The sequence below is a fragment of the Verruconis gallopava genome, assembly GCF_000836295.1.
Source record: "Verruconis gallopava strain CBS 43764 unplaced genomic scaffold supercont1.58, whole genome shotgun sequence".
NCBI lineage: Eukaryota > Fungi > Ascomycota > Dothideomycetes > Venturiales > Sympoventuriaceae > Verruconis > Verruconis gallopava.
In genome coordinates this window covers 1-22,600 of record NW_015622194.1, presented here as the reverse complement: position 1 = coordinate 22,600, position 22,600 = coordinate 1, and the positions used below count along the sequence as shown (strand labels likewise).

Here is a 22,600-nt window from a genome sequence, read left to right as displayed (position 1 = left end):
TTTAATCTGCATCCATGTCTATTCTACTGTGGCTCTACTGTAAATGTATAGACATCTCCGATTGAGGAAAGACGAGAATGCATCTAAAACTCTCGTGGGTCCGTTTAGGCGACTTGACCGTGCTGGTTGCGGTAATAGCCTTCGTTATACTGGAAAGACAAGTGCTCATAAAGATTCTGCTTCGAGTCGAATCAAGAGAGCAAAATTGCATGTCCTTCACGCACGCCAAGATCTTAACCAGCTACGCCCCATGGGGGATTTTTCATCCACGGCCTTTTACAGGGAGCATGGCTCCTATAACGCAGTCCAGTTTCAAGCTAGGTCGATTTTTCCATCGACATATCATAAGCAGTCGGGCCAGACCGAGCACGAGCTATGACATTGTTGCGGGTAACCGGGGGCATTGAACCTCCCTGCATCGCATCCTTCTGGACACAACAACAGTAACGTCTGCTAAGAGTGAACCAGCCGTGATATCCACTTGACAAGCTAGTTAATCCGTATTTTGTCCGCGCCAATCGTGATGTTCTTCCACATTCACAATATTTTACTCACGTGATCGGTGACAACCTCGGATAGGATGCCGAATAGAGCATTACACATGGGAATTTTTGGAAGGAAATGGCTCAGAGAGAGATGCCTCAAATTTGATTGACAAATTTGATCTACAGATGTCTCTCCAGCGTTTCTATGTATCGCGAAAAAAAATCGAGTAGCTTTGCTCGATAAAGAGTCAAGGACACATACACAAACAGATTAGCCGGCATACTATGCCAGTGGGGAATGATCAAATCGATAGGCTCTGTATAGATGCTGTTAAAATATGAAATAATAAATGAGAAAATTTGCAGGCTACCTGAATCTTTACTCTTACGACATGTAGACCTAGTTGAGCAACAGACAAAAACATTCGGTGCGAACCACGTTTTCCAAGTTTTATCCCTGAAAATTTTCGCGAGAGGTACGAGTGGCAACGCCATGAGACCTTGAACAAAACGAATCTCCTGAACAACAGAATCGCTGAAACGATGTGAATCCCCTTAACTTCAAATATTGCACTCTTCAGCAACCTCCTTTCAGGGATTGGGCACAGACTCTTGCCAATGAGTAAAGAACTGAGAAACAGAGAACGTGAAGAGACATATGATTTGTGGACTTTGAAAATCTGTATGGATCGTAAAGGTAACTTACTGCCTCAGAAAAGTAAAATCAGTTCGCCCAATGGAAAAGACATTGATTTCGGTCCGACAGACGGATTCCTGCGTAACGAGGTACGTACCAACCAGATTATTCAACACAACGTTTGCCGCCATACGTTCGCTAAGTGTTAGACGATGAAAGCGTACAAACAGCCATGGCGGATCAGCACCGCGCTCATTGTTTCCTCAACCACCGTTGTTCCCTTCATAACGAAAATCAGCGGACAATTTTCTTTTGTACTTTAATGAATACAATCGTCTCCAAATTGTGATGTCATCTCTGATGCAATATATGGAGAGGTGTACGCGCTCACAAGGAGTGAAAAAAAGCAGTTACATGACTGGGAAAAGTTCGCAGTAAATGATTGTATGAGGGGCAGCCCTTCGTCCGTTTGCTCAGTCCGATCCAGAAGCGTGGTTCACGGCAATATATGCGAAGGTTAAAGCAGGGCCAAGTGTGCTTCCTGGTCCGCAGTAATCTCGTCCCATCACTGAAGCTGATGTGTTGCCAAATGCGTACAGATTCCGTATTATTAGACCATCTCTTCCAATTACTCTTGCATTTACATCAGTCAGAAGACCGCCTTTAGTTCCTAGATCGCCTGGGACGAGCTTGCAAGCATAGAAAGGTGGCTTTTCTATCGTACCCAGCGACGGATTGGAGGCATACTTTGAAGCGGGATCTCCGAAGAACCTGTCGTACTCATTGCCGCCGCGATTGAAGTCGTCGTCGCGGCCCTTCCTGACCATTTCATTAAACCTCTTGACACTCGCTTTGAGGCCTTCTTCATCGACGTCGAGTTTTTGTGCAAGCTCATGGAGCTTTTGTCCCTGCACTATTAATCCCGATTCTTCGACATCTCTTGGCAGCGTCTTCCCCGGCAGGATGTTGGCAAGGACATATCTGCTTCGGAACTGTTGGTCCATGATCAGATATGCCGGAATTGCAGGCGTCGTCCGGTTCCGCTCGTACTGGTCGTGGACAAACGTGGTGTAGCTCTGCGCCTCGTTTGTGAATCTCTGCCCAGACTTGTCCACGACAATCGAATGCGGCAGGGCGCGCTCAAACAATGTGAACATTGGCGCTCCGTTCCTGGGATCGATAATCGTCGGTCCCCACCATGCATCGTCCAGGAGCTCCGTCGCAGCTCCGATGTCCATTGCCGCCGAGATCGCGTCTCCAAGGTCGTTAGGAGAAGCCGACGTCCATGCATTTGTGATTGGATGTTCTTGATATTTCTCTCTCATCTCTTTGTTGCGAGCGAATCCTCCTGCTCCTAGCAACAACCCCCTTTTCACTTCAACTACAACATCTTTGCCGCTTCGGTTTATAATTGCCCCTGTGACCTTTCCATTCTCCACGATGAGTTGCTTTAGACCGGCTTCGGTCCAGATCGTGACGTCCCTCTTTAAACACAGAAAGAGCAGTTGTGCTATCAAACTTGTCCCCAATGTCACCGGCTTCCTTCCGAGCAACCATTGATATCCTTTTCTCAACCCAAACACCTGAACTGCCTTTCCAAACCCATCCAGCGAACACATGGCTCGGACAAGTTTGGGTCCTTCATATGTATACATTGGCAAAGAACCTGTCGGCATCGCCGGGTTGATATTCAGTTTTTTCCCCCACTCTCCCAACTTCCTTAGATCAAAAACTTCAGGTTCTATAGAGCGACCACCGGCTGTCCCCCCCGGCAGCTGTGGATAGTAGTCCGGATAGCCTATTGAGGGGACCCACTTGAAACCCTCATTCTTCAGGAAAAGCACCATTTTTGATGCATTTTCTAGATAAACGAGCTTTCTCTCTCGACTACTTGCTGGGCCAGCGTAGTTTGGATTTATCAGGTTCTCCATGTATTTCAAGGCCTCTTCCACACTGTCGTCTACGCCGTGATGCAAGCCGTTATTCGGTACCCACAAGCCTCCGCCGGAATAGCATGTACTTCCGCCAATTAAGGAGCTTTTTTCCACAACTAGTGGTGTCAACCCAAGAGCTTTGGTGCGCAGTGCTGCAGTGAGTCCGCCACCTCCCGAGCCGATAATGAGAATGTCTGGCTGCATGTCTCTGGTTTTAATCGACGACGTGGAACGGACACCGCTGTAAAAACGGGGTCTAGGCTTTAATTCATATGTATTTGAGCTTGAAATCCGGCTGGCTGTATTCAAACGCAATACGGATGGTGTCGCATATGGCTCGACTGCTATTTTCCCAGCTGAGGAACTGGTTCGAAGGAATGACAAGCGTACTGTATACTGCATTTTCGCGTTATACGCAAATGCTTGAGCTCTTATGTTGACATTGTGGAGATGTAGACCTAAACTTTGGGATAAAAGTAAGCTGATGTAAGCTTGAGTTAGCGAGTTCATGACACTTTCAGGGAGGTCAGGTAGTCCACCAATCTGAGTACACTTTGTTTTGCTTGATTGGCCCCATGTTAAAATTTCGCTCAGTCCATGCCGCTGGGAACCATGATGTGGCGCTGGCCTGTGCAACTCCTCGTTAATTGAATATACTTGGCTGAGGATGATGACACATAAGTCAATGACACTTGTGTTGCGCGTTATGCTCACGGTCATCCAAATTCAGTAGAAGGCCGCCGCGGCGTTGCCAGGCTAGACAAACGCTTTTCTGGCTGACGACTTATAGCTGCTAATTCATGAAATTAGCAAGAGAAGGTTTTGATATAATTCAAAAAAAATGATACCTTAAGCCGACCCAAGTCCCAATCTGGCGCTGAATAAAGGAGAGCCTTATGTAAATCGCTCCATGATCAGTTAAGGTTCCAAAGTTAGACTGCAAAGACGGGCTGCACTGTGCCAACCAAATCTCGAGCTCCTGCGGGGATTGCGGAGATGTAAACCCAGCCTCATGGCGACAATTGAGAAGAAGCCCTTGAACAGCAGCAGGAAATCAGTGCAGTGAGAAAACAGAACCAGAATCTTGAAATCAGGCTCAGATGATTTAAGTGACAAGTCACGCGGTGGCCAAACTTGACTGATTTCATACTCGGTTTCGGCCGCTGTCAGTCGCTATGTCCGGTCAGTTAGAATTCAACAGATATCGCACGAACTGCCAGACAAAAAAGTGAAGATCTCAATTACAGTTGGTTTATAAACAGCATATTTATAATACAATACCATATGTTACGCAGTTGACTAACAAAACATATACTCAATCAGTCGTATAGGTAAAATCATTCGGATAAGATACGCCAACCTTTCACACTACTAATCGTCAATAAAAGATGAGGTGTCATAAGAAATGAACTAGCTGTGCTAACAATATCCGACATGTGACAGACTACATAAAGTTATCCGTCGCCTCCCCAGTTGGTGTGTTCGATGAATCTGATTAGGTTGATCTCTAAGTTTACAGGCTTGCTGCCACTTAGAACGTGTGAAATTATACCCTGCATTAGAACTAATAACTGGATCTACGTGTCAACAAAGATAACTATCAGGTTAGGTAAGCAAATCAAAGTTTACGGTAATTACACAAGTCTCAAGCCCAAGGCCATGACTTTCATATTTTGTAGCAGTCGCCTTTCGTGCTTGAGAATTGATCTCTATACAGAGTAAGATTGAATACGAAGTTAAGTCGAAAGGAGAAGCTGCGAAGATGACATAATTGTTCGAGAAGCAAGCGAACACCTGAACTAAGTTAATTATCATAGCTGTTGGAAGGTTCACCTATCATAACTAGTGGTGATTATCTGCATACCATAGTATACTGCTTCTATTTGGAAGGTGCACTCATCACGACAGGTGGAGATTACCTTCATAGCTCTGTATACCATAGTTCACCGCTCCTATATAGTTTGCACTTTATGTATCTCGCATGCTGCAGCAGCGACAAGAACAACATCAACAGAATCAATCAACAGACGAGGACCGCACAGAATTATCCCTCAGGATGAAGTATCTTGGTGAGAAGATCCTCCAGAGAACTGGACAGAGAGAAAAAAATATCAATGTCTCGACTTGGTAATTGTACGACACGGCGTACATTATCCTACAATATATCAACAATCACACAAAGGAAAAACAGAGATACCAGAAACCTACATTAATACATAATCCAAGCGAAAGCCGGCGGTCATAATCTTGACCGATTGGCAGATGAACCTAATATTGCGCATTATGGGAATACGCACGAACAACATCGCCAAAAATGGCGGAGGACTCAGTGGTCATGGTAAAAACTTGCACAACTAAAAAGAGAAGTTAACCTTATCGTACAATAACAATCTGACAAAAGAAAGGTATAAGGAATAGGATTGCTTACAGGAAATTTTATGTGTGCGTTAAAGAGAAAAAAAAAAGAAAAGAAGAAGAAGAAAATGGGAAGATATAAAGAATTTGAAATTGTTATACAGTCATACTCAAAATATAGGAAGGTGCTGATGGAAGAAAGGAAGAAACTACCTTACATAAAGGTGATCATACATTGCCTTACCACAAAAGAAGAGACCTCAGTGTCCGTATATGGCTATGTACGATGTAACCAGAAACAGGAGCGCACAGAGACTAAATATATTAGGCACGGAGAAACTCTTAATCTTAAGGGGTATAAAAAGGAAAGAGGAACCAGAATGTACACAGAGAGAGAGAAAGAGAGAGAGAATTTTGAATAATATAAAAATACCATTTTAGTACGAGACAGAACGTCCGGATTATCAAGGTGCCAGACGCGAGGATTGTCCCAGTTCTGCCTCAGCTTCGCCTGTCAATAGACGCTATAAAAATGCTTTCATGTGTCCTAAAACCAGCGCCTATGAGCATATAGCTCGAAAAGAGTCAGGTACGATTTCCTTTTTCGTACCATTATGTGATCTTAAAAACCATTTAGCGCCCTCAAACAGGCTAAAATCGAATAGTTGGAAGTCTATTCTGCTTTTTGGAAATGCTTTAGATAATTTTAATACAGGTCCAAAAGCTAAGCTTCCTCTTGCTGTTTCTGGCAACCCGCAGCCCTACAGTTCAGTCTAGCTTTCGCACTATCCCCGTGTCAGAGAGTTCCCTCGAAAAATCTAGCAATTATGGAAGCTATATGTTCTCAGTCTGGAGGAACAGAAAAGTGAAACGAGCGAAAAGTTGAATAGAGAAGAACCCTGCACATAAATGCAAACTGCTTTCGGATGGAAATGAGCAGGACTACATTGAGACTACTTTCGGCCCGCATGTTTTTTAATCGATTAGATAGTCCTCGGTGGTATCGCAAGGTTGATGCGAAAATAGCCCGGGCAGATGTACTCCGCTATCTTGTGATTTATGCCGAGGGCAGCCTGTAGTCAGATATTGACGTCGAATCTCTGCAACCGCTTGCAAAATGGGTGGCTGCGCATTATAATCTAAAAGAATTGAGATCCTTGTCGGGATTGAAGTTTGATCAACCGAAGTTTTTTTACATGACCCAATCCTAAGCAAGTAGAGCATGTCCTTCTGTCAATAGACGTTTATCTAACTTCTAAGCCGCATCACGTCATTATATTGAGGTTTGTGGAGCATATTATGGAATGGTTGAACAACTTTGGAGGAAAGCAAAAAGTTTCCATATCAGATGTGGTATTGAACTTTGATGATATTATTACAGCAACTGCGCTGTCGACATTTACACAAGTCATACTTGATTACATGAGCACAAAGGCCAGATACAAAGTTGATTGGGATACCTTTCACGAATGAGATCGAGTTCAAATTGGTTTCAGGAATATTGGTTCTACCGTTTGAAGCTTACGCTGCTGGCCAAGACCATTCGGATTCGGGATCACACAACGCTTACCGCGCGCTTGTTAAGCACCATTACCATGCACTTGGATGGCTGACTTAGACACCCACGCTTCAAGCATGTCATATATGGTGCAGTTGGAGATTGTAACTGGAACAAAGTCTGTGTCGAAAAATGGGGCGAAGAATTTGCGGCGTGGGACAAGCTGCCAGCGAAGGAACAGAAAAGGAAGCTTGAAGCTAAGAAAGCCGAAGAGGAGTAGAAAGGAAAGTCGAAGATGTGCAATCTGCTGAAGAAGGGAAAAAACAAAATAATGAGTGAAAGCTGACTGCTCCGAGTTCGATACGCAGGAAGAGGATCTGAGGTGCTTCGCTTCGCAAGTCAATCGCTCTTAAAGAGAATATGCGTCTGGGGAAAAAGACCTCACCTCTTTGCTTCTGAAAGACTGTAGACAGACATCGGAGTTAAATCTATACAATTCAAATGTCCAAGACTTACATGCGATCGGTTTTCTTATTTGATGTGTACAGAATCTATGATCATTGATCTCAAAGATCCAAGAAGTAGGGTGAGGTGTATCAGTAAAGTGGACTCCGAATAAGGCTAGCGTATTGCCTATTCAAGATCTGGGACTACCGGACAGTCGAGGTGCCCAGGGGGGTGTCAGAGAACACCTGGCAGGATAGCTGGAGATCAATCAATCCAATCAGACATCGACAATACATTGAGTACACTGACAAGGTGACTGTGACTGCCGATAACGGATGGAAGCTACGCGGAGCTAGTTCTAAATGGCGGCATCAAGCTCTCACGACCTTCAAATCTGCCAAAGACAGTCAGAGGACAACTCATTAATCAATAAATGAGCGGTGTCGAACTCTTTTGATGTGAGCGCTACAAGTCTCATCGCAGGCTCTCGTTCCGCAAACCTCTGGTGTCGCCCGTGGTAAATTGATTATTGGTTATGCTTGACTGCTTTCCTTAACAATATGCTTTGGTGACAGAGTCATAGAGAACGCACATGCATGAAATCTGATTGAATGTGGAATTTCGCAAAAGGAAATCTGTCGTGGAAGCATCATGCAAATGCTAAAATATATTCTCTGCTACCTGCAACCGGTAGTATGCTCCGTGACCATTCCGAAGGCGGTCAAATCAGATAGAAAGGTCTCCACTCTAATCGGACAAAGTAGAACAGTGTCAGACTCTGTTTTGGATACAAACCGTTTTCAGAAACGGGACTATCAACCGGTGTGCAACTCTCTGATTCTCTCAATAAACAGTATCAATGTTTGTCTACATAACCTGCAACTTCTGCGAGGTGCTGGTGTGTATGCCCTTGACAAAGTGAATCCCTTAAGCTGACCAGTGGTAATATAGATACGTGCATAGCGGACCCAGAAAACGGTACGACGGGTCACTTATGTGAAAGTGGAGATGTCAGAAGCGGCAGCTAGGTGCATAATAGTTGGCTGGACTGGACATGAGAAAGGCAGGCAAATTGAGGCTTCTGTAAAATTCTGGTGCAGTCAACTTGGATGTACTTATTTGTTATGTCCAAGATATATGCCATAGCTGAGATGATCACAATCGACACAGCTCAAGCAACCTCAATCGCGATGGATTTGCGCTACCACCACAGTTCTATCGCCACGCATTTGGATGCCTGAAGATTAATCGGCAGGCGGTGTTAGCACCTCGCTAAGTTAACCTTGATAAACTTAATTAAGTAAAGGTAGTGTTTCAAACTTTATATGTTTTACTTCTCACATTAACGTGGGACAGGGCAAAGTGAACCTCCCGCCACGCTCATTTGCTCCACATTGTGGCGAGCGAGTGCCACCTCCAGAAGGAGAAACGTTCGGATGTCGGTGCATTGCCGCAAACCCCTATATTCGAGATTCATCTTGGATATCTCGCTCACCTCGATGATCTGAGTTTCGATCATCTCACCACAACAGCGACCAGGTTGTTTCGGTACTTCCGAATGCGGTTATGCCTCGGCAGACTTACTCGTCGTTTTGATGCTATTGCACAGCTTCCACTGCAATGAATCAGCCAGACAAGACTCGACATCGCTATGAGTCCACCGAGGCCTTGATTGCGCGGAGTTGCTATCTCTAGATCTCACGTAATAAAGGGCTTGCGATTTCCTCAATAGTGATGCTCGTGTTTCCAGTCGAGTCGTATCTGTTGGAACATTTTACCATATCATAACTGCGTCTTACGATGGAATCACCCAAGACGAAGCCAAAGCTAGGGCAGAAATTTCACTGCTACGGAATCAGTTTCAAATGGACTTCGTTGCATAAGAGCGCCGAAGAACTAAATAAATTGGTCTTCACGTATGACAAGCTCGCGACAGACACGGTCAATTATTTGCAAGAGAACGCGACTTCAAACAAAGATGTCCACGGCAGAGATCTGTTCAAGCTATTAAAAGATGAGGCAGAAGATGGCGGTGTCGTGGGCCAGTTGTGGGATCAGGTCAACACAGTACCGGAATGGGTCGACTGGCAACAAATTGAGAGGGGTCAAAAAGTCTTCTGGAGATACGTTGGTCCAGCACTTGTGGCAGTAAGTAGCTTTGAAAAAGAATTCGAATACCCAAGTCACGTCACTAATTCTTTGAAGCTCGGTCAAATGTCATTACTTGGTTCCTTCGGCTACGGACGTGCAGTTAGGGTTCTTGACAAGACGGGAGGTTGGAAGACTGAAAACACGTTTCGTCGCCTTCTGGAGACTACCCAGCACACGCTTGATGTACACAAAGATTTAAAGTCACTACAACCTGGTGGCGACGGATGGGAGTCATCAATCCGAGTCCGGCTTCTTCACAGCTCGGTCCGACGTCGAATTATGGCTCTTGCCAGAGAAAAGCCAGAATACTACGACAAAATCGTAGATGGTGTACCAATCAACGACATGGACAGCATTATTACTATGAATGACTTCTCCTCTCTTGTCATGTATCTCGGCCTCCCCCGCCAAGGTATATACCCGTCCAAGCAAGAGATTGCTGACTATCTCGCGACATGGAGATATATCTGCTACATCATGGGTACTCCAGACTTTTTCTTGGAAACACCAGAGAGCGCTAAGGCGATGATGGAGTCCATCTTCCTTTCCGAGGTGAAACCGGACGAACAAGCAGGTGTCATTTCCAACAATATGATCAATGCGTTGGTTGGTCAGGCACCTAGCTACGCCTCCCGTGGCTTCCTGCAGGCGATGGTGTACTGGCTAAACGGGAAAGAAATCGCTAGATCCTTAGAGATTGAAGCTCCCAGCCTTTACCATACCAGCTTGGTAGCTGGCCAGTGCTGGCTATTCATGCTTCTCACATACCCTCGCCGATTTACTCCGACCTTCATCGACGACCGCATCAACGAGGTAAAGTCGCATGCTATAGTGTCTCCTAAAGTCCCGTCGCTTATTATTTCCGCAGGCTACCAAGAAGAAGATTTATGATGCTCTTGTTCACAACAAGGAGAAGGGAGCACTTGGCTACAAGGCAAAGTTCACGTTCAAGTGGATTCCGGCTCTCGACTTTCGAACGCCACCTGGAGATACGAAAGCGGATAGGACCAAGGATTCCGGTGCTCTCAAACATTTTGGCCCCGAAGCAGTATCAATCGTCACGCTGTTAATGACCGCTTTTTCCGCTGCAGGCGGAGTCTGGGGCGCTTTTAGCACGGCGAAAAAATTTGGGCTCTTGCCAGCCTGGCCAGCTTGGCTTCCAGAGTTCATGCTGAGGCTTGCAAAGCCGACTTTTTCGCCCTGATAAGGAATATTGTTCAGCATTATGCTTACGTTTTTGCTTTTTCTTTTTTTTTCTCTCTGTAATTCGTAGCAAAAGCTCTAAATAAACGCGATGGAATCATCTAGACTGTACGTTAGAAATCTGCAGTAGACGAAAGATGCTAAGATACCAGACCAAACTGTATTGTGGGTTGTGTTCTTCACCCAGTTTCTAGGATCTAATATGTCATGGATGGAGTGTACCAGTCTATCCCATCCGCGTTGGCAGTAATTGAAACGCTCCTGCAATTCTCTTCTAACTTGTGCACACTGTCTCGGCGTAAGTCTTGATTGATTTTCAAGTTATCCGCTCTTTTCTTTCAGCCCAAAGATGCACGAACCTTCCTTCTTCCAAACCGCAATTCACTTTGAAGGAGCAATCCTGGTCGAGAAATTTCTGTTGAGCTCTGCTAATCATCACCCAGAAGGCCAGCAAAGGCTCAAGCAGCCTGGTTACATTAGATTCGAAGGAAGACCTAATCAATGTATTGCACAAATTGCACACAACATACGTTTACCACCTTTTGGTCACTTTGATTGTTTTGTAGTGACATGTTCAGCTGGGTCATACACGGGTTCGCCTGTTCCGTGCACTTGTCGAAGTCATTGATCGGATCGCAGACAAAGAATGGACTTCACCGGATGCAATGGAGGCATTCACTCTTGCCAGGCAGCTCACCTAATTCCTGCTCCTCGGCCGGGCCATAAGTACGATTCTTTCTTCCATAATTGATCTCGACAAGATTTCCCTCTCAATCGTCGTGGGATCCAGAAACGCAGGATAAACCTACACGCGATCGCAAAGCAAAGCATTCGTAAATTCCATACCTCGAGATTTTACAACCATGCGGACTCTTCACTTCTTCATACTATTACTTCTTCTCTTCATGAGCCAAGGTGGGGCTCAGGACACTCAAGGCGCACTTTCAAAGACTAGTGAGGTGCCAGCGCATAACCTTTTTGCACGAGGCGATTTTCTCGGGGTACGTTCCCCGTCTTGCTCTTTCCTCTTCCCTTCCCCACTTTGCTAACGAATGTCAAGGTGGACTGTGATGAAGATGCTTACTGGCTTGGGGTTGCCAATTGTGAGGTTATCTGGGATGGCATCTATTACCTAGATACAGTCGGCTCTCTGACTTGTGCTCCCCACACTCGCTGTCGTTGGTCATGCTCGTGGAACGTTGGGCTGTACTACGACAACATCTCGGTGAGACACCCCAAAAATTGTCGAGAGTCGGCAGAGCTTGCTTACGACCTGAAAGGGACGTGAAATCCATACAGACGGAAAGACTGTTGCCAATGAGTTCCGCGATCTTTTAAACAGATGCCGCCCAAACACTTGCCGAGCCCAGGATATTCACTACTACACTAGAGACCAGGCAAATTACACTGACCATCACATCATGGCCTCTCATACTGGTGCGTTTAACGAACACTGTTAAAGTCGGCGCCACAAAGATTAATTAAATTTACGCGGTGCTGGCTGTTGCAAGCAGTAACAGTCAAACAAAGTTAAGAAATCGATAAGTACTTTAAAAATAGTCACGATGAAAATATAGGCTACTAGGGCCGGGAGTAACGACCTCCCCACAGATGCTTAAATGAAGTGAAAGATGTTCAATTGATTCTTTCAGTGCTCAAATCAGCATGAATGTCGTTCAAATTTCCTGCCTTTGGCGTCCAATCGCTGTTGACGTCCCGCCAGAACTGTCAGTCAAATTGCCTTGTCGACGTGAAAGGTGGCGCGCGTAATGTCATACACACTGCCGACCGACACTATTTCTGCGACAAAGTCATTTCAGATGATGAGAACCGCGTGCTGGTTCAGCCTAGGCCATGCTGTCAGTGTATACAAGTTATCTGGATCCAACTTCCAGTAGCGCTTTGATTATAAGTTTTGACACATGCCTCTCCAAAAACTTTGAACATCATTTCACGACGCGCTACATTAATGACAGCGTGGGTGATGAAGGAGAAAAGGCACTTGGTCTCGGTTTTATATACACGATTTCTCTATCTAAGTCGTATTTGTCTTGCGAAAGAGAAAATGTTGAACGGAATCCAGTTTTGCTCTGCAGCGGAAATGCACAGTTTGCACAAAGTCGCTTGCAACGTCATGATTGCGTCGCTTGCATTTGCATTGGTGACATTTTCTTGATAACAAGGTATCTGAGAAGGGCATCAGCAACTTTTCTGCGCTGTTTTATAGGACCTAGCAATTGTAGATTGGCTCGCAGTCGGCTCGCAGTGATGTTTGACGTCAACAAATTCGTAGCGTTAAAATACCGACGCGCGTTCGAAGATCAATGTTCTCCTGCGCTTTCGATTTGTGGGTCCCATTTCAGTCGCCGATGCCGATCACTGAAAATGTCTGGCGTCTTTCCAATGTTCCATGTACACCAATCGGACCAACATCTTGACTTTCAATGATTGATAGCCTTCTAGAGTCGCTAGGACTGTTTGTTTCAATGCCGTAGTGTTTGAAGCACGCGGATAAACGATTTTGCGAGCCAAAATCTACATCACTTCAGACTGGCTGATGCAACGCGGCAACATGGTATCGAACGACTACTGGGACAAAGACGAGTTGGATGATCGTCTTTATTACGCCCGTCAACGCGAAAAGCAGGGCCTTTATCGTACCCCAGCAAGCAGTGGGTTCACGTGGCGGCTACGTCGAACGAGAGTGCTACCTGTACTCTTCGGCATCGTCGTCTTGCTCTTGTGGCAAGTTGGCCCAGCACGGTACTCCTCGCATCCGAATTGGTCCCGCCATGCGTACAGTCAGTACACAACTGACACGCAAAGCCTTTGTAACTCACTCATGGTTTTCGAAAGCTTGCACAAGCTGGGAAGCAAAGCGGACAGAGTGCTGCTGTACCCTAAAGAGTGGCTTGAGACGACAGGAGATATCAATTGGTGGATGCTTCACAAGGCCGAAAGGGATTATCGAGTCAAGTTGATACCTGTTGACCTTCTAGGAGCAGATTTAAATGCAGATAAGCCAGGCACTTTCGATGACCCATCAAGCGATTGGGATCTTAGTATCACGAAGCTCCAAGTCTTCGAGCTGGTGCAGTACGATCGAGTCCTGCATCTCGACAGCGATATCACGCTATTACAGCACTTGGATGAACTGTTCTCTCTTCCTAAGGCGCCGATAGCCATGCCACGAGCATATTGGTCTGATGGACCTCCGTCTCTCTGGCCATTTACGTCGCTTGTTATGCTGGTCGAACCGGACTCCGGGGAAATGCCTGCGATGATGGAAATACTTCGTCAATGGCAGCAGAAACCCGATTATTCGAGGTCGAAGAAGTACGACATGGATCTTCTCAACCATCGCTTTGCTCTCTCCACTACGGTCTTGCCGCATCGCCCGTACGCTATGCTGACAGCTGAATTCCGGTCGAAAGACCACCGAGCGTACATGAATCAAGGGATCGACATGAGCCATGACGAAAGCGAGATTTGGGATCCTGACAAAGCTTTGAAGGAGGCGAAACTGGTCCACTTCAGTGACTGGCCATTGCCGAAGCCGTGGATCATGTGGCCGAACGAAGGGCTGGTAGAAATGCAGCCGCAATGTGATGATGATTTCAAAGGCAGATGCAGGGAGCGCGAAATATGGAAGGAGCTCTACGAAGACTTCAGGCGCAGGAGAAGCAAGCTGTGCAAGATCTCTCCGGTGCCAGCGCCAAACTGGCAAGAGTGGAAGAACAAGACCGGAGCAGGCTAGTCGCATCCATATGGAGGTTTCCGACGCGTCTTCATCAAGTAAGATCGTCGGCAAGTGGCTCCGACCTATTCCCAGAGAATTTTGTCAGGAAATGGTCAAAATTACTAGCAGCCATCACCATTCCAGCTCAATTCAGAGTAGATGGTCTACATGAGGGCTCTGCACTCGTCGTATCGATTCTTGACGGCAAATTTTTCTTATCAACAAAGCTGGCAACAACCCAATCGTTTTTCTCAAAGCGGCTCAAAAATTGTAACAAAGAAAAACAAACGTCAGCAGTCTCTTTGTAGACACACGGGAACTCTAATAAGAAGGGCCCTGACCTTCGCGGACGGCCATACCGGCGTTTGACCTGATTTGAGTAAAAGTGCGTTCCCCCAATCCCGTGGCCAGGGACAACACTCGCTCGATAACGGCGACGGATGGCGCCCATGAGGTTCCAGTGGCTCTCTGATTTGTTTGGTATGGCACAAAAGGTCTCGTACGAGAAGTGAAGGTGATTTGGATGCTGACGGTGGTTAAAAGCGTTGTCGTGTCCGCATCCCGAAGAAAGCCTTGTATTTCTTCCTCTTTGTTGGGAACAAAGCTATTTCTCTTGTACCATTTTCTGTTCTTGGAGGTGGGCAACATATTTAAATTTGGGAGACAGTGGCGTTGAAGGGTGGAACGGGTGGCCGAACTGTTTTCGGACAGATGTACTGAGATTTTCTTAGGCGCCACGAGGAACCAAGAGCATAATAAAGCGCGTCTAGAACGTAAGTAATGTTGTTACAAATTATGTGATCTAAATCACGTGAACTCACATGAATCGCTGTCTTTTGTTGCAGATTAATCTGACCAGATACATGCACAAACACTGATATAGATCCACCATGAACGCGTCATTTCCACAGTAGGCATTGCTTTCTCTTCCGTCTCTTTGAACGCTGCACGACGGCAATCACAAGCTCTGCCGAGCTAGGTGCAGCCAACAGTGCAACGGCGTGTCAACACCAAGAGGATGAACTTCGTAGGCCTCGTCGACTTTTTCTCCTCGCCGCTCGTCGCCGTTTCTTAACATTCAAACCGGCCCATGCATCCTCCGGCCTCGCGAACCTGCTCGCCCCGTGCTCGCCGCGCACGACGTCGCACGGTATCAAGGTCTCGAGGTCAGTCGTCAGATGGAGCGCGACAAAACACGCAAGATGCCCGTGCAGCGCCGTACGAGCATTTGAGCTTCGCGGCTCGGAGGCAAGCTTGCTGGGTAACGTTGTGTCTGCGAATGCGCATCCTGCTCTCTGGGGTGTTCACGGCTCCGGCGCGACCCATGTGTGGGTCGCCACATCACTCTGGCGGCGAAAGCTGCGAGGGAAGGAAAAAGCCACTTGGAAGATCTGCGTTGTGCCTAGGCCCGTCCACAGCGGGATGAATGCGTTGGCGTCGCCCCGCTACGAGAGCTGCGCTTGTCGTTTGACGTTGTGATTGAGCGTTGTCAGCCCCTGGCAGGCGGATGCGTCGTTCGTTCGGCGCTCGAGACGAAGGGATTTCGCTCCCTTCAAGCCCGCCGCCTGGTGGGCGCTGGCATGTTTACAGGAACGAAACGGGCCTGCTCGGATGCTAGGCAAGAAAGCTCGGGAGCAAAGTACGTGTGCACTGACGAGCATGTGAGAGCATTGGCAGAAAGAATGACGATGAACAGCTGATACTCTCTACATCGACTCGAATTCTTTCTTTCGGTCAAAAGAAAGACCATTAGAACGTCCATAAAAGGGCTCTATATCGTGATGGTCGTATCCGTCAGCCCTGCCCAGTTCAGCTCGGCAGACGCGTACATGGCTGTCTATGCAGCGTGTGAAATTGTAAGAAAGAGATAGTAGACGCCATTTCCCATGCTGCTAGCAGGATTGATTCCTACTCCCACCCAGTCTGAAGAACGCCGCAAACCCAGGCCCATGCAAATGACGACAGTCTTTCCAATCTCTTTGTCTGCACTCTCATCGACTTCCGGAACGTAGCACAGGAGGCGCGACTCAGCCCTCAGCATCCCAGTCCAGTTTGAGTCTGGCCTTCGAGATTTCGTAGTTCTTCAATTTGTGCAGCACCTCGTCCGCGGTCTTTCCCTCCACCATTATTCCCCCGTTCTCCGGCGCAATGAAACCGGCTTTGACCGCGCCTTTGACCCAGTCTATGAGCCCGTCGTAATAGCCATCGACATTGTACACAACGACGGGCATCTTGTGAATACCAAGCTGGTTCCACGTGGTGATCTCCATCAGCTCCTCCAGCGTGCCAAACCCGCCGCTGAGCGCCACGAATCCCGAGCCGGGCCCACCCGTGGTGACTGCTTGCGCCATCATCTGCTTGCGCGTGTGCATGTCCTTGACAACGGTCGTCTTGCCGTAGATAGCCTGGTCGATGCCTTGGTCGCCCTGCTCATACTGCCGCAGCTTTTCGGGGATTATGCCGTGCACGCTGTCCGGGCCGGACAGGGAAACGAGCGTTTTCGCGACCTCGCCCATGAGGCCGAAGGTGCCGCCACCGTAGACGAGCGACATGTTGTTCAGGTGCAGCTGACGGGCCAGTGCGCGCGCGGCTTCTAGGTGAACTTCTGACTTGCCTGGGGAGGCACCGCAGCTGTTGCATGAGAAGAATTGGGTCAGCCAACGTTGTTAATTTTGCGCGCGTTGTTACAAGACAGGACGTGCGACGGGGTCATCGTTGAAAAAGTGAGCGGGAGAGGCGGGGTGAGGGGCGGGAGCAAACACGTACAAGACACAGACAACCGGCTTTTTCTGTGCCGATGCCAAAGTCGAAGAACCATTCACTGCTTGAGACGGCCTCACTGCATTCAGGGTAGGCGTTACCGCGTCGGGGGTGTTGAAATTGGATAGCGACGGTACGTGGTCAGAAGTCATGATCGAGATAATGTCAAGTATTGCTGGCGGAGGCGACGAGTCAAGCACCAGAAACGGACGTTTCGATGAGGAAAGGACAGTGTGAAATTGGCGCGTGGCAGAAGTCGTTAAAAGAACACATGTATGACAGCGAGTGAGTGGAAGATGCTTGAATGAAACAGGCGGTTTGCTGGTTGCACAGTCATGTGGAGGTGAGGGTGATGTAATATGGCCCACACACAGTCAAAGACTGGTGACAATGCGCGGCCAACCCAGGTCTGTACCGTTGTTTGATTTCAGTTCTTGTTAACTGTATCAGATAATACTGCCAAAGGCCTCAGTCGCTGTTGGGAGTGCAGACTCGTTCGAGACGGGAGCTGCTGTTGTCTGCTGCCGATGCCACTGCCGCTTGCTGTTTGTACACTCGCAACGACATAGAACATAGAACTACGACTTCCTTGACTCCGCGTCGCCTTGCGTCTTGGCCCTCACCGCCCGAACCGTGCGGGCGGCACAGGTCATATAAATTTAACCTGAGTCTTAAACAGGTCCGTATAACGTGGCTACCCATCCTGAAGCTATAGAGCATCTCGCAATGCCAAATTATGCCAGCTTCATTGTCGCTTATACGAGAAAGCTTAGAACTACGTGTAACGTCCGCGTTGCTGTGATTTTAAGCTTGGCTATGCAAAATGTCTACAACTCTGCAAATCGACGTCAACCCAATGAATGTTAGTATCAGCAAAACAATCAATCTGATTTTTCTATATTTCTATTTTTTTTTTTTTTTTGGGGGGGGGGGGGGGGGATTTCAAAGTGGCGCAATCGTCTGCTCAAGCCGTGATGCCGAAAGCTATTATTTTCCATTGAACACGCACATGGTGCTAAGCAGCTTTGCTCGTAGGATAGCAAGCATTCTTAACGCTCAGATTTAGCTTTTCTAATCCATATGCAGGTTAATTAAGGCTTTAAGATATCTGCACATGTATGAGGACCTGGTGAACATGAACTGCACATGTGGGTGTTCCCACATCACGGAATGTGTTCAGCCGAGTGTTAACAAGTTAGAGGAACTTCAGTCAAAACCATATATATGTCAACGCGACTTAACTGACTTGACTCGCAGACCATGTTAAACTAGGGAAAAGCTGAACCCAACTTGAACGTTGCTTGTTCCGCGAGTTGAATAAAACTTGGTGGGGCGTCATCCCGTGCGCAACCTTGGTTTGGAATGAAATTCACGTAAGCATTTGCGTTTGTAACTTTTCCTCCGCGCCCTGCGGCGCTTTCTTTCCTTCCCCATCCACGTCACCATCTTCTCTATCCGCAGAGGTCAAGATGCCGGCGAGACAGCCACCTGCCCAGGCGGGCGGCGATAGCGACGGTCAAACCAGCGTAAGTCACAGAGGGTGCTGTTCCTTCAGCAGCTTTTGTATAAAGGTGGTCGCAAGAATGACAATGCTAACCCTATCTCTGCAGCTCATCAAGACAGTTGTTCAGTCCGTCGGTATCTTCTTCCTTGTCCAGTTTGCTATGAAGCAATTTCTACCCCAGCCGCAATCAGTCTCGTCGCTACCGTCTGGCCCCGGCGGCTCATCCGTCATCTCCGGTCCCATCCCCGCCTTCACCAACCGGCCCACGCATGTCAGCCAAAACACGCCATATAATCCGATCCCGCAGCATATTGCGCCCATCTGGCCTGTCGATGGAACCCTGCTCGACCTAAGTGTCTACGTGACTCCATCCGTGGTGCTGCCTAGCTTGAAGAGCCTGCCCATGGAGAGCTTGGTGCTTGAGGAAAAAGCTTTTCGGTATGGCGACTGGAATGACACAAGGGAGATTAGTGCTACGTTCCCTGTCCCGAAGGAGGCGCAAAACAACGGTACTCTGTGGGCGCATTTTCTTGTTGCCCTGTCTGGGAACTCTCTGGACCCGTCAAGTCCGGGCTATGACACCAGCAAAGCATATCACTTTGCACGGCCGCTCACACAGTATCTGGCCAAGAAAAAAGTCATTAGGAAGCACAACCTCCTTTCCGGCGCCAATGAAACCACTCTGACGCGTGAAGAGGAGGCGGAGATGAAAGCTGGACCCGTGCTTGTGCCGTATTACCATCCGAACTTTACTCTGTCTTTTATCCCGGACACCGGCACGGTCTCGTATCCTAATCTTCATCCCGCTATTCGCTCCTTCGTCCAGCTTGAGCGCACCGGCGCTCGTGATTCTAGCGGCCAGAATGGCTGGTACTATCCGATTCTGTACCTGAATACGTTCTGGCAGCTCCGCTCACATATGACCGAGGTCAACACTACGATCAAGGAGCTTCCCATCAACATCGAACTTAACAACATGGGGAATTGGAAGTTCAGCATCCTTGCTTCGATTGATGATGGCATGAAGCTAAATGCTCAAAAGGCCGCACGCGGGGAGACCCTCCCAGGAGGAGGCGACGGCTCGGAATTCGAAATGTTCAAAGAGATCCTTCTCGACTCCAACATCTATCTGCTGTCCTTGACGGGAATCGTTTCCGTGTTGCACATGGTCTTCGAGATGCTCGCCTTCAAGAACGACGTGTCTCACTGGCGCAAGAAGAAGGACAATGTCGGCACATCTGTTCGCACCATCCTCGCCAACATCATCATGCAGACTATTATCTTCCTGTACTTGATTGACAACAATGAGAATACAAGCTGGATGATTCTGTTCGGTCAGGTTATGGGTATTGCAATCGAGGCTTGGAAGATCACGAAGACAGTCAATGTCCGCATCAGGCCCACGCCCCGAGGCAGCAGCTGGCCTCTGCCTTACACGATCGCATTTGAAGACAAACACAAGCTTTCCGATACGGAGAAAAAGACGGCGGAGTACGATGCCATTGCGTTCCGATACATGTATATGCTTGCCATACCCCTACTGGCCGCGTATGCCGTGTACTCTGTCATATATGAGGAGCATAAGTCTTGGTATTCTTTCGTCATCACAACGCTCGTCGGCTCCGTGTATGCGTATGGCTTCCTCATGATGGTACCCTCGCTCTACATCAACTACCGCCTCAAGTCTGTTGCACACATGCCTTCAAAAGCGATGATGTACAAGTTCCTGAATACTTTCATTGATGACCTGTTTGCATTCACCATTAAGATGCCAACTCTGCACAGACTCGCCACGCTGAGAGACGACGTCATTTTTTTTGTGTACCTTTATCAGAAGTGGGTCTACAAAGTTGATTACAGCAGAGTCAATGAGTTCGGCCAGGGGGGCGAGAGTGATGACGAGAAGGAGGAAACAAAAGCAGGAAAGGAGGCCACTAAAGAAGACGTAAAGGCTTTAGAAGATAAAGCGAAGTCATCAGGTGTGCAGGCGAAGTATAAGGCTGTAAGGAGGAAGTAAGTGGGTAATATGTTTGGGATAACTATCACGATTGAGTATTGCAGTCTGTAATCTTTTTAATTTTTTATTTCCAACTAGTGAGCGAAATGGATAGACTCTGTTATATAATTATAAATAATATTTGTTCCTGTCCGTACGTGGCAATGTACGATATACCAAAAAGGGAGGAATAATGGTGCTAACCAAATCTGGCATAAAGAGCCCCTTAATCTTAAGTCGTATATAAAGAAGAGGAGAAATAGAATGTAGATTAGATAGATAATTGAAAGTAGTACCCTTTAGTACTAAGACTTCGTTGGTCTTATAGCCTTTCGTGGCTCCAGCCTTTCGTGGGCCCCGTCTTTTGTGACGTGCGATCCTGTTAGGAATCCTTTCCTAATCCGACAAGACTTCACTAATGTAAGCCACTTCGGAAGGGATGGGCTTCCTAGAGCAATGGAGGAAGGTACTTCAGTAGTATATAGGAAGAAGATAGATATACCACAAGAGTCTTTATGGCTTAGGATAGGTGTACTTTGATAGATAGGAACAGATTTAAGAACTAACAAACTAGATATGCTAGACAGTTTAACTACGGTTTTCGAAGAATGAGGAAAACCGGAGTCCTTTTATAGAGAATGTAAATAAGTGCTCATGCCGCTCATAAATGATCGTCATGATTACTTCCTGCAGTTATTATTGGCTTACTCCAGTAGAGCCAATAGCCCTTTTCCTTATCATGCACCTGCTCATACTGCTCATGAATGAGCAGACTGATCACCCACATGACTTCAATATTACCTTATATCATATGTATTCGCTTGTGGAAGTCGTACCACCGGCAAACAGACGGAAGCTCGAATTTATGCGCGTCTTGACAAATGTGTTACGGGGTGTCCCTGTAACACCTAATAGGCACTACTCTGTTACCTTACTTAGACCAAGATTGGCCAACATCTGCCAACATCCGCTGTCATTAGCCAACACCCTAAGGCTGGAATATATAATATTAAGGCTGTCCCTTAACTTAGTTAAGACCAATTAGGGAAAGCATCTCAAGACCAAGGCATTGTGGATGGTATTATCAAAGCATGAATAATTTCTCTTGAGTTGTTAGCTTACCGCTAGTCCATGGGCAGGCCACCTACGCAAGCACAGGCAGTATCCTCTGCTTGGTAATTCTACAAGTTGCACATCGCGTAACATACGTTGCAGAGTATAGGAACGTCTTTTTGAAGCCGTGCTGCAGCGGACTATCCGCCGGGACAGAGAACAACTCAAAGCGACAGAAAGCAAACGTTTAATCTCATCGAGATCCATACCACAGTCAGTATTTTAACAGGGGTCCTCTCTTTTCAGATCTTGTAGACTGAGCAGGGCCTCCTCCACTGCCGATCCACCGTGCAACTTGAGAGATTCAAGCACATCGGTATTCAGGGCCTACCTACACGGAATCAATCGGGCTGAGGATAATAAATGCCAGTGCGGTCAAGTCCAGATAGTCCGGCATGTCCTCCAAGAGTGCCCCAACTTCAATAACCTGCGCAAGCGGGTATGGCGCAAGGTGCAGCCTGCCGACATGAAATACCTGCTCGACAAGGACGCGAAACTCACCACCCGATTCCTGCAACAAACCGGCCTCCTTGGGCAATTCACAGGAGCCATTATACAACAAGAGTGGTAGTAGGATACCAGAGATGCAGACAGGGGAAGACGGTTAGTACTAGGGAATAAACCAGCCACGGAAGGGCCCTAGAGACGGGGCATCCGCCCATGGGGCCCGAGGCTAAAGTACAGTAAATAGAAGGCAATAATTAGAGGGTAGCCACCCTCCAAAATGGGCTATGCCCAGGGGGACTCTGAACCCGGCAGCTTAACGTCATTCCGGACG

General features: G+C 47.4%; 5 protein-coding genes across 5 annotated transcripts; 3 read left to right on the top strand and 2 right to left on the bottom strand.

The window, feature by feature from the left end:
- Window positions 1–1,453: 1,453 nt before the first annotated feature.
- Window positions 1,454–3,260, bottom strand: PV09_09216 (uncharacterized protein; the record flags this gene model as incomplete). Its single annotated transcript, XM_016363234.1, has 1 exon — window positions 1,454–3,260. One exon carries the CDS (start codon window positions 3,258–3,260, stop codon window positions 1,596–1,598), a length of 1,665 nt encoding a protein of 554 aa, XP_016208911.1. The 3' UTR covers window positions 1,454–1,595.
- A 5,735-nt stretch (window positions 3,261–8,995) lies between these two features.
- On the top strand, window positions 8,996–10,856 carry PV09_09215 (uncharacterized protein). The gene is made up of 3 exons (XM_016363233.1): window positions 8,996–9,504; window positions 9,562–10,320; window positions 10,376–10,856. The coding sequence occupies exons 1-3, from the start codon at window positions 9,157–9,159 to the stop codon at window positions 10,709–10,711; spliced, it is 1,443 nt and encodes a 480-aa protein (XP_016208910.1). The 5' UTR covers window positions 8,996–9,156; the 3' UTR covers window positions 10,712–10,856.
- A 2,227-nt stretch (window positions 10,857–13,083) lies between these two features.
- On the top strand, window positions 13,084–15,276 carry PV09_09214 (uncharacterized protein). The gene has a single exon (XM_016363232.1). The coding sequence runs from the start codon at window positions 13,268–13,270 to the stop codon at window positions 14,465–14,467; it is 1,200 nt and encodes a 399-aa protein (XP_016208909.1). The 5' UTR covers window positions 13,084–13,267; the 3' UTR covers window positions 14,468–15,276.
- A 774-nt stretch (window positions 15,277–16,050) lies between these two features.
- PV09_09213 (uncharacterized protein) lies at window positions 16,051–17,560 on the bottom strand. Its single transcript, XM_016363231.1, has 2 exons — window positions 17,216–17,560; window positions 16,051–17,080 (listed from the first exon to the last, which is right to left on the bottom strand). The coding sequence occupies exons 1-2, from the start codon at window positions 17,359–17,361 to the stop codon at window positions 16,477–16,479; spliced, it is 750 nt and encodes a 249-aa protein (XP_016208908.1). The 5' UTR covers window positions 17,362–17,560; the 3' UTR covers window positions 16,051–16,476.
- Window positions 17,561–18,240: 680 nt separating this feature from the next.
- Window positions 18,241–21,002, top strand: PV09_09212 (uncharacterized protein). The gene is made up of 3 exons (XM_016363230.1): window positions 18,241–18,357; window positions 18,409–18,735; window positions 18,820–21,002. Exons 2-3 carry the CDS (start codon window positions 18,679–18,681, stop codon window positions 20,728–20,730), a joined length of 1,968 nt encoding a protein of 655 aa, XP_016208907.1. The 5' UTR covers window positions 18,241–18,357; window positions 18,409–18,678; the 3' UTR covers window positions 20,731–21,002.
- The last annotated feature ends 1,598 nt before the right edge of the window (window positions 21,003–22,600 follow it).

Bases quoted from the DNA above. Each gene is read 5' to 3' on its own strand.
- PV09_09214 (XM_016363232.1), top strand. From the start codon at position 13,268: ATGCAACGCGGCAACATGGTATCGAACGACTACTGGGACAAAGACGAG.
- PV09_09215 (XM_016363233.1), top strand. From the start codon at position 9,157: ATGGAATCACCCAAGACGAAGCCAAAGCTAGGGCAGAAATTTCACTGC. The intron at 9,505-9,561 runs GTAAGTAGCTTT...AATTCTTTGAAG, and splicing joins TTGGTCCAGCACTTGTGGCA to CTCGGTCAAATGTCATTACT. The intron at 10,321-10,375 runs GTAAAGTCGCAT...TTATTTCCGCAG, and splicing joins TCGACGACCGCATCAACGAG to GCTACCAAGAAGAAGATTTA.
- PV09_09213 (XM_016363231.1), bottom strand. From the start codon at position 17,361: ATGACTTCTGACCACGTACCGTCGCTATCCAATTTCAACACCCCCGAC. The intron at 17,081-17,215 runs GTACGTGTTTGC...CTCATGCAACAG, and splicing joins AAGCCGGTTGTCTGTGTCTT to CTGCGGTGCCTCCCCAGGCA.
- PV09_09212 (XM_016363230.1), top strand. From the start codon at position 18,679: ATGCCGGCGAGACAGCCACCTGCCCAGGCGGGCGGCGATAGCGACGGT. The intron at 18,736-18,819 runs GTAAGTCACAGA...CTATCTCTGCAG, and splicing joins ATAGCGACGGTCAAACCAGC to CTCATCAAGACAGTTGTTCA.